The sequence below is a fragment of the Bradysia coprophila genome (genome assembly GCF_014529535.1).
Source record: "Bradysia coprophila strain Holo2 chromosome X unlocalized genomic scaffold, BU_Bcop_v1 contig_26, whole genome shotgun sequence".
NCBI classification, from domain to species: domain Eukaryota; kingdom Metazoa; phylum Arthropoda; class Insecta; order Diptera; family Sciaridae; genus Bradysia; species Bradysia coprophila.
Genome location: NW_023503313.1, coordinates 1090708 through 1102811, shown reverse-complemented (window position 1 = coordinate 1102811; position 12104 = coordinate 1090708). Strand labels below are relative to the sequence as shown.

At 40.6% G+C, this 12104-nt stretch overlaps 2 protein-coding genes across 3 annotated transcripts; both read right to left on the bottom strand.

Moving 5' to 3' along the window:
* Positions 1-8572: 8572 nt before the first annotated feature.
* On the bottom strand, positions 8573-12080 carry LOC119069127 (rRNA N6-adenosine-methyltransferase METTL5). Of its 2 annotated transcripts, none has more exons than XM_037173027.1 (5): positions 12064-12080; positions 9532-9740; positions 9372-9460; positions 9073-9299; positions 8573-8780 (listed from the first exon to the last, which is right to left on the bottom strand). In XM_037173027.1, exons 2-5 carry the CDS (start codon positions 9695-9697, stop codon positions 8609-8611), a joined length of 654 nt encoding a protein of 217 aa, XP_037028922.1. In that variant the 5' UTR covers positions 9698-9740; positions 12064-12080; the 3' UTR covers positions 8573-8608. The 2 variants fall into 2 exon arrangements, with proteins under 2 accessions (XP_037028922.1, XP_037028921.1); XM_037173026.1 differs by lacking the exon at positions 12064-12080 and adding an exon at positions 10419-10542 and having other exon boundaries at positions 9532-10078.
* On the bottom strand, positions 9715-10556 carry LOC119069128 (SOSS complex subunit C homolog). The gene is made up of 2 exons (XM_037173028.1): positions 10419-10556; positions 9715-10078 (listed from the first exon to the last, which is right to left on the bottom strand). The coding sequence occupies exons 1-2, from the start codon at positions 10447-10449 to the stop codon at positions 9792-9794; spliced, it is 318 nt and encodes a 105-aa protein (XP_037028923.1). The 5' UTR covers positions 10450-10556; the 3' UTR covers positions 9715-9791.
* Positions 12081-12104: the final 24 nt, after the last annotated feature.

Sequence of the window (12104 nt, the reverse complement as noted above, 5' to 3'; positions counted from 1 at the left end):
TTTTTGTGTGAAGCAAATGGAAAGTTGGTTTCTTCGGCAAAATTGTTGGTTATCGAAAGAGTTGTCGTTTGAAAGTGACCACAGTGTACACTTTTGTGTGTGAGTGACCACCCCCTCGATTTTTGTAACTTTTTGTGTGAAGCAGATGGAAAGTTGGTTTCTTCGGCAAAATTGTTGGTTATTGAAAGTGTTGTCGTCTGAAAGTGACCACAGTGTACGCTTTTGTGTGTGAGTGACCACCCTCGATTTTTGTAACTTTTTATGTGAAGCAGATGGAAAGTTTGTTTCTTCGGCAAAGTTGTTGGTTATTGAAAATGTTGTCGTCTGAAAGTGACCACAGTGTCCGCTTTTGTGTGTGAGTGACCACCCCCTCGATTTTTGTAACTTTTTGTGTGAAGCAAATGGAAAGTTGGTTTCTTCGGCAAAATTGTTGGTTATCGAAAGAGTTGTCGTTTGAAAGTGACCACAGTGTACACTTTTGTGTGTTGAGTGACCACCCCCTCGATTTTTGTAACTTTTTGTGTGAAGCAGATGGAAAGTTGGTTTCTTCCGGCAAAATTGTTGGTTATTGAAAGTGTTGTCGTCTGAAAGTGACCACAGTGTACGCTTTTGTGTGTGAGTGACCACCCCTCGATTTTTGTAACTTTTTATGTGAAGCAGATGGAAAGTTTGTTTCTTCGGCAAAGTTGTTGGTTATTGAAAATGTTGTTGTCTGAATGTGACCACAGTGTACGCTTTTGTGTGTGAGTGACCACCCCCTCGATTTTTGTAACTTTTTGTGTGAAGCAGATGGAAAGTTGGTTTCTTCGGCAAAGTTGTTGGGTATTGAAAGAGTTGTTGTCTGAATGTGACCACAGTGTACACTTTTGTGTGAGAGTGACCACTCCCTCGATTTTTGTAACTTTTTATGTGAAGCAGATGGAAAGTTGGTTTCTTCGGCAAAGTTATTGGTTATCGAAAGAGTTGTCGTCTGAAAGTGACCACAGTGTCCGCTTTTGTGTGTGAGTGACCGACCCCTCGATTTTTGTAACTTTTTTATGTGAAGCAGATGGAAAGTTGGTTTCTTCGGCAAAGTTGTTGTTAATTGAGAGAGTGTTTGTGCAGAAGTGACCACAGTGTACGCTTTTGTGTGTGAGTGACCACCCCCTCGATTTTTTTTAACTTTTTGTGTGAAGCAGATGGAAAGTAGGTTTCTTCGACAGAGTTGTTGTTAAGTTGTTAATTGAGAGTGTTTGTGCAGAAGTGACCACAGTGTACACTTTTGTGTGTGAGTGACCACCCCCTCGATTTTTGTAACTTTTTATGTGAAGCAGATGGAAAGTTGGTTTCTTCGGCAAAGTTGTTGGTTATCGAAAGAGTTGTCGTTTGAAAGTGACCACAGTGTACACTTTTGTGTGTGAGTGACCACCCCCTCAATTTTTTTTAACTTTTTGTGTGAAGCAGATGGAAAGTTGGTTTCTTCGACAGAGTTGTTGTTAAGTTGTTAATTGAGAGTGTTTGTGCAGAAGTGACCACAGTGTACACTTTTGTGTGTGAGTGACCACCCCCTCGATTTTTGTAACTTTTTATGTGAAGCAGATGGAAAGTTGGTTTCTTCGGCAAAGTTGTTGGTTATCGAAAGAGTTGTCGTTTGAAAGTGACCATAGTGTACACTTTTGTGTGTGAGTGACCACCTCCTCAATTTTTTTTAACTTTTTGTGTGAAGCAGATGAAGAGTTGGTTTTTTCGGCAAAGTTGTTCGGTATTGATGATTTTCTGTAGAGTGTCACACGGGAAGAGGTGTTTTTTCGAAAAGGTGTATTAATGATGATTGCGGGGGTCCAGGGGGCGGCAGCCCTTGGCATGAAAAATATAAATAATGGAAAGACGGTATTAGGCGTTACAAAAGAAGAAGTTATTGTTTCGGGCTAACTTAACTGTAAAAATGTGGGAGTGTCACACGAGAAGAGGTGTTTAGTTCGAAAAGGTGTAAGAGTTGTTATTGCGGGGGTCCAGGGGGCGGCAGCCCCCTGGCATGAAAAATAAATAATGGAAAGACGATGTTAGGCATTACAAAAGAAGAAGGTGATGTTTTGTACTAACTTTTCATAAGCATGTTTGAGCGGAGCGAAGCGATTTTCGTATAGCTCTTTAGCAGATAGATGTTCGTCTCTAATTTCTCTGTTTGTCTGTAACAGGTGTTAGTCTCTAACAGGTGTCTGCCCGGTCTAGCTTGCTAGGATGCGACGTGGCACGAAGTGCCACAGGATGCAGACTAGTAACATATTATAATGACGAGATGTCTGTCTGTTTGTCCGCTATTTACCGTCAAAACAAAAGTTCAGAGCAAAAAAAAAAAAAAAAAAAAAAACACTTTTTGATATGTTGTAGGGAATGGTCTGAAACGTGGAGAAAACGTGGTCCGGTGAAAAGTCTGTTCGGAGATAGTGAAGTTATGACTGTGGGGAGGTGGAAAATGGCAGAATCGGAATAACTCGGTTATTTTGAGAGAAGGAGCGTCGGTGGGGGAAGAAGAAATGTTCCGTTTATTGCGGTGAACAAAGTTGCAGAAGAAAGTTTTTTTCTAACTTTTCATCGGGAGGTGGTAGAGTGGATTTTATGGGTTTTTTTGAGGGTCTGGAAAATGTTTTAAATTGTGGAGCGACTGTTTTAGAAGCTAGAGGGGAGTGTGAGGGTTTCAACGAAAGGTAACAATCCTACGAATCGAGGAAAAAAAAAATTAGGAAATTCGGATCAATTTCGAGCGAGTGAGAGCTCTCCAAGTGGGTCATTTCTGAGCTACTCCAACGTACAGTGATCGATGATGATTTTGAGTTTTTCTTTGGGTAAAATGGATTTGTTTTCGGGGAAAGTTGTATGGGTTTGAGAGGTGAGTGGTGTGGTTGAATAGAAGTGACCACAGTGTACGCTTTTTGTGTGAGTGACCACCCCCTCGATTTTTGTATCTTTGGCTGTGAAGCAGAAAGAGAGTTCGTTTCTTCGGCAAAGTTGTTGGGTATTGAAAGAGTGGTTGTATGGAAGTGACGACAGTGTACGCTTTTAGGTAATAGTGACCACCCCCTCGATTTTTGCAACTTTTTGTGTGAAGCAGATGGAAAGTGGGTTTCTTCGGCAAAGTTATTGGTTATCGAAACAGTTGTCGTCTGAAAGTGACCACAGTGTCCGCTTTTGTGTGTAAGTGACCACCCCTCGATTTTTTTTAACTTTTTATGTGAAGCAGATGGAAAGTTGGTTTCTTCGGCAAAGTTGTTGTTAATTGAGAGAGTGTTTGTGGAGAAGTGACCACAGTGTACGTTTTTGTGTGTAAGTGACCACCCCCTCGATTTTTGTAACTTTTTGTGTGAAGCAGATGGAAGCTTCGTTTCTTCGGCAAAGTTGTTGGGCATTGAAAGAGTGGTTGTATGGCAGTGATCACAGTGTATGCTTTTAGGTAATAGTGACCACCCCCTCGATTTTTGCAACTTTTTGTGTGGAAAGTTGGTTTTTTTGGCAAAGTTGTTGGTTATTGAAAGAGTGGTTGTATGGAAGTGACCACAGTGTACACTTTTCTGTGTGAGTGACCACCCCCTCGATTTTTGTAACTTTTTATGTGAAGCAGATGGAAAGTTGGTTTCTTCGGCAAAGTTGTTGGTTATCGAAAGAGTTGTCGTTTGAAAGTGACCACAGTGTACGCTTTTGTGTGTGAGTGACCACCCCCTCGAATTTTGTAACTTTTTATGTGAAGCAGATGGAAAGGTAGTTTCTTCGGCAAAGTTGTTCGGTATTGAAACAGGAGTTGTGGCATGAGTTGTAGAAGCGTACGGGATTCACCAAAAATTGATGGTTTTCAGCAGAGTGTAACACGGGAAGAGGTGTTTTGTTCGAAAAGGTGTAAGAGTGGTGATTGCGGGGGTCCACGGGGCGGCAGCCCCTTGGCATGAAAAATATAAATAATGGAAAGACGATATTAGGCGTTACAAAAGAAGAAGTTATTGTTTCGGGCTAACTTAACTGTGAAAATGTGGGAGTGTCACACGGAAAGAGGTGTTTAGTTCGAAAAGGTGTAAGAGTGGTGATTGCGGGGGTCCAGGGGGCGGCAGCCCACTGGCATGAAAATAAATAATAAAAAGACGATATTAGGCGTTACAAAAGATGAAGGTGTTGTTGTGGGCTAAGTTAACTGTAAAAATGTGGGAGTGTCACACGGGATGAGGTGTTTTGCATGAAAAGGTGTATTATATGAGATTGCGGGGGTCCAGGGGCGGCAGCCCCCTGGCATGAAAAATAAATAATGAAAAGACGATAGTAGGCATTACAAAAGAAGAAGGTGTTGTTTGGGGCTAACTTTTCATAAGAATGTTTGAGCGGAGCGAAGCTCCGCTCAAACCATTCGAATGCAGAGGGGTCGAAGACCCCGATCGTTATAAATGTAGGGGTGCCCTTATGGGCACGGGATACACCTAGTACTATATTATAATGACGAGATGTCTGTCTGTTTGTCCGCTATTTACCGTCAAAACAAAAGTTCAGAGCAAAAAAAAAAAAAAAAAAAAAACACTTTTTGATATGTTGTAGGGAATGGTCTGAAACGTGGAGAAAACGTGGTCCGGTGAAAAGTCTGTTCGGAGATAGTGAAGTTATGACTGTGGGGAGGTGGAAAATGGCAGAATCGGAATAACTCGGTTATTTTGAGAGAAGGAGCGTCGGTGGGGGAAGAAGAAATGTTCCGTTTATTGCGGTGAACAAAGTTGCAGAAGAAAGTTTTTTTCTAACTTTTCATCGGGAGGTGGTAGAGTGGATTTTATGGGTTTTTTTGAGGGTCTGGAAAATGTTTTAAATTGTGGAGCGACTGTTTTAGAAGCTAGAGGGGAGTGTGAGGGGAGTGTGAGCGAAGCTCCGCTCAAACCATTCGAATGCAGAGGGGTCGAAGACCCCGATCGTTATAAATGTGGGGGTGCCCTTATGGGCACGGGATACACCTAGTACTATATTATAACGACGAGATGTCTGTCTTTCTTTCTTTCTGTCTGTTTGTCCGCTATTTACCGTCAAAATGAAAGTTCAGAGCAAAAAAAAAAAAAAAAAAAAAAACACTTTTTGATATGTTGTAGGGAATGGTCTGAAACGTGGAGAAAACATGGTCCGGCGAAAAGTCTGTTCGGAGATAGTGAAGTTATGACTGTGGGGAGGTGGAAAATGGCAGAATCGGAATAACTCGGTTATTTTGAGAGAAGGAGCGTCGGTGGGGGAAGAAGAAATGTTCCGTTTATTGCGGTGAACAAAGTTGCAGAAGAAAGTTTTTTTCTAACTTTTCATCGGGAGGTGGTAGAGTGGATTTTATGGGTTTTTTTGAGGGTCTGGAAAATGTTTTAAATTGTGGAGCGGCTGTTTTGGAAGGTGGTGAGGCGTGAGCGGGCTCAAATGAAAGGTATTGATGGTACGAAGCGAAGAAAAAAAACTGGAAAAAAATTGGGGTCAATTTGTTGGAGTTAAGGTGGTAAGTAGGGTGTTTGACCACCAACGGGAACACGTTTGTAATTGCGGAGCGGCTGTTTTAGAAGCTAGAGGGGAATGTGAGGGTTTCAACGAAAGGTAACAATCCTACGAATCGAGGAAAAAAAAATTTAGGAAATTCGGATCAATTTCGAGCGAGTGACAGCTCTCCAAGTGGGCCATTTTTGAGCTACTCCAACGTACAGTGATCGATGATGATTTTGAGTTTTTCTTTGGGTAACATGGATTTGTTTTCGGGGAAAGTTGTATGGGTTTGAGAGGTGAGTGGTGTGGTTGAATAGAAGTGAACACGGTGTACGCTTTTGTGTGTGAGTGACCACCCCCTCGATTTTTGTAACTTTTTGTGTGAAGCAGATAGAGAGTTGGTTTCTTCGGCAAAGTTGTTGGTTATTGAAAGAGTGGTTGTATGGAAGTGACCACAGTGTCCGCTTTTGTGTGTGAGTGACCACCCCCTCGATTTTTTTTAACTTTTTGTGTGAAGCAGATGGAGAGTTGGTTTCTTCGACAAAGTTATTTATTATCGAAAGGGTGGTTGTATGGAAGTGACCACAGTGTCCGCTTTTGTGTGTGAGTGACCACCCCCTCGATTTTTGTAACTTTTTGTGTGAAGCAAATGGAAAGTTGGTTTCTTCGGCAAAATTGTTGGTTATCGAAAGAGTTGTCGTTTGAAAGTGACCACAGTGTACACTTTTGTGTGTGAGTGACCACCCCCTCGATTTTTGTAACTTTTTGTGTGAAGCAGATGGAAAGTTGGTTTCTTCGGCAAAATTGTTGGTTATTGAAAGTGTTGTCGTCTGAAAGTGACCAAAGTGTACGCTTTTGTGTGTGAGTGACCACCCCCTCGATTTTTGTAACTTTTTATGTGAAGCAGATGGAAAGTTTGTTTCTTCGGCAAAGTTGTTGGTTATTGAAAATGTTGTTGTCTGAATGTGACCACAGTGTACGCTTTTGTGTGTGAGTGACCACCCCCTCGATTTTTGTAACTTTTTGTGTGAAGCAGATGGAAAGTTGGTTTCTTCGGCAAAGTTGTTGGGTATTGAAAGAGTGGTTGTATGGAAGTGACCACAGTGTACACTTTTGTGTGAGAGTGACCACCCCCTCGATTTTTTTTAACTTTTTGTGTGAAGCAGATGAAGAGTTGGTTTCTTCGGCAAAGTTATTTGTTATCGAAAGAGTTGTCGTCTGAAAGTGACCACAGTGTCCGCTTTTGTGTGAGAGTGACCACCCCCTCGATTTTTGTAACTTTTTGTGTGAAGCAGATGGAGAGTTGGTTTCTTCGGCAAAGTTGTTGGTTATTGAAAGTGTTGTCGTCTGAAAGTGACCACAGTGTACACTTTTCTGTGTGAGTGACCACCCCCTCGATTTTTGTAACTTTTTATGTGAAGCAGATGGAAAGTTGGTTTCTTCGGCAAAGTTGTTGTTAATTGAGAGAGTGTTTGTGGAGAAGTGACCACAGTGTACGCTTTTGTGTGTGAGTGACCACCCCCTCGATTTTTGTAACTTTTTGTGTGAAGCAGATGGAAAGTTGGTTTCTTCGGCAAAGTTGTTGTTAATTGAGAGAGTGGTTGTGTGGAAGTGACCACAGTGTACGCTTTTAGGTAATAGTGACCGCCCCCTCGATTTTTGTAACTTTTTGTGTGAAGCAGATAGAGATTTGTTTTTTTCGGCAAAGTTGTTGGGTATTGAAAGAGTGGTTGTATGGAATTGACCACAGTGTACGCTTTTAGGTAATAGTGACCACCCCCTCGATTTTTGTAACTTTTTGTGTGAAGCAGATAGAGATTTGTTTTTTTCGGCAAAGTTGTTGGTTATCGAAAGAGTTGTCGTTTGAAAGTGTGTGAGTGACCACCCCCTCGAATTTTGTAACTTTTTATGTGAAGCAGATGGAAAGTTGGTTTCTTCGACAAAGTTATTTACTATCGAAAGAGTTGTCGTCTGAAAGTGACCATAGTGTACGCTTTTTTGTGTGACTGACCACCCCCTCGATTTTTTTTAACTTTTTTGAAGAAGCAAATGGAAAATTAGTTTCTTCGGCAAAGTTGTTCGGTATTGAAACAGTAGTTGTGGCGTGAGTTGTAGAAGGGTACGGGATTCACCAAAAATTGATGGTTTTCAGCAGAGTGTAACACGGGAAGAAGTGTTTTGTTCGAAAAGGTGTAAGAGTGGTGATTGCGGGGGTCCAGGGGGCGGCAGCCCCTTGGCATGAAAAATATATATAATGGAAAGACGATATTAGCCGTTACAAAAGAAGAAGTTATTGTTTCGGGCTAACTTAACTGTAAAAATGTGGGAGTGTCACACGGAAAGAGGTGTTTAGTTCGAAAAGGTGTAAGAGTGGTGATTGCGGGGGTCCAGGGGGCGGCAGCCCCCTGGCATGAAAAATAAATAATGAAAAGACGATATTAGGCATTACAAAAGAAGAATGTGATGTTTTGGACTAACTTTTCATAAGAATGTTTGAGCGGAGCGAAGCGATTTTCGTATAGCTGTTTAGCAGACTTAGAGTTGCTTTCGAATAGATGTTTGTCTATAACAGGTGTTCGTCTCTAATTTCTCTGTTTGTCTGTAACAGGTGTTAGTCTCTAACAGGTGTCTGCCCGGTCTAGCTTGCTAGGATGCGACGTGGCACGAAGTGCCACAGGATGCAGACTAGTCATTTATAACTGCCGAAAAATTCGGATAAAAAACACTATTTTTCCAAATTCGGACATCTTCCACCAGCAACCAGGAGAGGCTCGAGACTATGTGAGGCCTGTTTTGAGATCAACTGGCAAAGACCTTTCAAACCATGTATATATCCATCCCAGACGAAATGGGTTTGATTTTGATGGGTGGATTTTCGAAAGAATCCCTCAGAGAATTTTGGTTCCTAATATATATCCAGTCGAGTCTTTAAGTACATCATGAAGGTTACTTGATAACCAGTTAGTGCAGACCAACACCATTCAATAGAAGCGCGAGAAGAGGCTTCTGTTTATTCAGCAGGACTGTGAAGCTGAGGATTAGCAAATGTCAGCAACTTACCTCTTTCGTCATCGTCATTGATGTCCTCAAAAGTTTATAAATGAAAAAAAAAAAGTTTGATTCGCCTTCATCTCATTTTTCTACGTATAATTTATGTCAATGCATTCATATCTTTATCTACGACATTAAAACGCCAGCAATCTACTTCAATGTCAACGCTCGCCTTTTTATGAAACTTGTACGATGCATCAATGTTGTATCTAAGTTCTGCGATGATTTCGGCAGGTACTCCCCATTCTTCTGACTTTCTTTTGATGAATTGCCTGAAAACGAAAATGGAGACGAAGGGAACGTTAAATGGGTCAAGGTATCCTGAGAAACAAGGACATTCGACAGGAAGAGCGAAGAGATCAGAAAGTGATGGAAGTAGTTGGACTATTTAGTCCCAATTCAATAGATAAATCATTTGCAACTAGAAGAACAAGAATACTTTCTTAGCAACCAGTCTATAGAGTATACGCTACTGAACAACTCGATTCATTTGAACGGCCATCATCGACTACTCGTTCAATGTCTAGATTACTGTCATCAAAGAAAGGTGACAGCGGTTCTTACCTTGTTGAAGTTTTGTGCAATGAGTATACTGTCCCTGTAGCTAATGCGATACCCGTTTCCAGAAACTTGATATCCATTCCGGCGTTATGTTTCGTGCCAAACGGTGGATTCATAAGAACTGTATCGAAGACCCCCTTCCATTTGGATTCCTTTAAGTCTTGGATTACATCTAACTGTACGCCATCGACACCTGGTATCTCCATTTCATTGATATTACGTTGAAGAATCTGCAACCGAAACAATTGGTGGACGTAAGATGGTTGAAATCTGTTAGAGTTTTTCGCTTTCAACAATCTTACATTTAAGGCATCACGATCTATGTCGAAACCGACGGTATATTGTGATCCAAGTAAAAAGGCACCAATACTGAGCATTCCACAGCCGCATCCTATTCGTAATGGATTAGAAGGAACAATTACAATGGGATAAATCAATAACGTGCGTTAACTAAGACATTACCTAAATCCGCAACAGTTTTCCCTTCCAAATCACCGTATTTCGATTGAATGGTAAATAACATGTTGCTAGCTATGTGCGACGGTGTAATGTATTGTTCTAATAATAATTTTGGTTTCTCAAAACCATCGACACCCTGCAGATATTCTTCTAATTTTTTCAATTTCATGCTTTCGGTTATTTTTATTTGTTTAAGTTAAAAAAAGTGCTATCTTCTCCCTATGTACTAAAAAGAATTGTCTGACGGTTTCCGTTTCTTCTCTCTATTTCGTTTGATTATCGGTTCGCGGTAGCACCGGTAAAATACTGTTGCCAAACAACGAGTCTTGCGGCACAAAAAAACCAAAGGATTGATTAGTTGCTTGGGTCCAAGCTTGAGTGGAGCGCAACGTTGGGCCTAATGTAAAATCTGTCTGTTGTTGTGTACCCGACTGAATAAATGAAGGCATATTCAAGTTGGGTGAACTGGCTGTTATGCCGGGGACGACACCTTTCTCCAGTAATTGTTTGTTGATCTGAAGATCCTTCAGTATTTTCCGGTTATTTATTTCTGAAATTACATTGATTGTGTTAGAAACAACGCTATACCACACACGCACACTATTTTATCTATGAGAGCGAGGAGGCGCGTTTTAAGAGGTTAGCCAGCCGGGAAATATGAAATATATAGCACTGCGATTGATGCATACGAATTCGACATTGTTTCAAATACCATTTTTAATGGAATCGATCAATTAAAATGATTCAATTCACAATAAAAACAAATAAAAGAGCAACAGTCGACGTCACGGTATTATCATATTACCAGTTGATTCCATTAATTATATCAAGGAAATAAGGTCAAGATGCCCTCATATCGCGCCTCACACTCACTGCATAGTTTTACAAACCTTGTTGGGCATTTATTGTTGGATAAGCCATAAGAACATATCACTCGATTAACTGATTTGTTGTCCTAATAGAATCGTCTTCGCTGTCTTCGCGTTCGCACTTTTTTAATTTTGACAAATTTATGCGACACACAAGATATATTTTGACAGAGCGACAGCACTTTTAGGATATGACTTATGTGCCATCTACCATTGAGATTTTTGACTTTCGAACCATTTCCAAATTCCAACGACGCAGTTGTGCAGTGTTGACAAAAATGAAGCTTATCTGTTCGGTCAGTGGCGCTACACGGAACCATACAACATGAAAGAGTGATATATACGACAAAGTCGAATATTCGTGGAACAAAAAAAAACTGTGTTGATAGTACCGAATTTGAGCTAGTTAGCTGTCAAAATGTATGAGACTACAGCGCTTCAGCGTATCGCTACACCATCGTCTCAAACAATTCTGACAGCTCTAACTAGCTCAACTTCGGTACTACCAACACATAAAATTTTAGCCGATGTTTTTCTTCTACATGTCGCGTCGTATATATCTCTCATTCATATATGACGGAACCCACGGAACCTCATAGGCTTAAAACCGTTGTCATGTTATTACCAAAGTAAATATAGTGTGAAGGTAATGCCATTCAGACGCGCGGCCTAGCACATAAGCTCGATGCCAATGACATCTTTTTTGAAAATGGTTGACCACGAATTACTTGTATCTTTTGCTTTTAACGAAGGGACGAGATCGCGTTTGTATCGTTTGTACCTCTGATTCGGTAATTTAAGGCATTACCTCCTCACTATATTTGCCTTGGTTATTTGCAACAAAGAGTGCGACGCGTAGCGGAGAGCAATCGAACGTAGCTTCTTTCGTAGAATGTGGCGACAACGTGAAAATAGCGAATTACACCGTATGTTTCACAATATTTTGGAGCCATATGGCCTTAATACCTTATTCAAAATAAACAAAAGAAGTTTAAAAATAAAATAAGGCTTTTCAAAAAAGTTTCCTCCTAAAATTTCGTTTTTCATTTGTGACCAATTTGGATTTTCTAAAGAATCCACGCGCCTAGGGGTATGATACATAGCATAAAAAAGCGGCCGAATCCGATATTTTGAATTTTTGTATGAGAATTCACATTCAAACGTTGATATCTCCGTTGTTTTTAAAGAATAAGAGCCAGATAATGAACGTTTGAATATCAATTTCCTTACAAAAATTCATAATATCGGATGCGACAGCTTTTTTATGCAGCGCTATGTACCATAAAACTAAACGCGTGGATTTGTAAGAGTTGTGCAGTTCTTTACGACGATCAAGAAAAAATATCGAACTTGTGGCTACCACTGTTTCTAGAGAAAATTAAGATCGAGATATAAACTAGGCCTACACCCTTAGCGCCATTCTAGGTCCAACATATTTTAGCATCAAATAGGTTCGGATCTATTGCACTAATGCTTGATTTCCACTTAAAGAAAAATTACTCCGTATGAGAGACAAAATTAAATTTATTCAATTTTTGCATTGTTTACTTGACAGCTCGCTCTCTCACGGCTCTCGCACGGAGTACATTTTGTTGAGTGGAAGCCTATTGCTTGATTTCTTCTTACGCCGTTTACGCTCCGTTTGCACTATGTTTACTCTTTAAACAATTAAAAAGAGGATTGGTTTAGCTAAACGGTGCGTGAACG

Bases quoted from the DNA above. Each gene is read 5' to 3' on its own strand.
- LOC119069127 (XM_037173027.1), bottom strand. From the start codon at position 9,697: ATGAAATTGAAAAAATTAGAAGAATATCTGCAGGGTGTCGATGGTTTT. The intron at 9,461-9,531 runs GTAATGTCTTAG...CATTACGAATAG, and splicing joins GAAAACTGTTGCGGATTTAG to GATGCGGCTGTGGAATGCTC. The intron at 9,300-9,371 runs GTAAGATTGTTG...TTTCGGTTGCAG, and splicing joins TAGATCGTGATGCCTTAAAT to ATTCTTCAACGTAATATCAA.
- LOC119069128 (XM_037173028.1), bottom strand. From the start codon at position 10,449: ATGGCTTATCCAACAATAAATGCCCAACAAG. The intron at 10,079-10,418 runs GTTTGTAAAACT...ATGTAATTTCAG, and splicing joins AACAATAAATGCCCAACAAG to AAATAAATAACCGGAAAATA.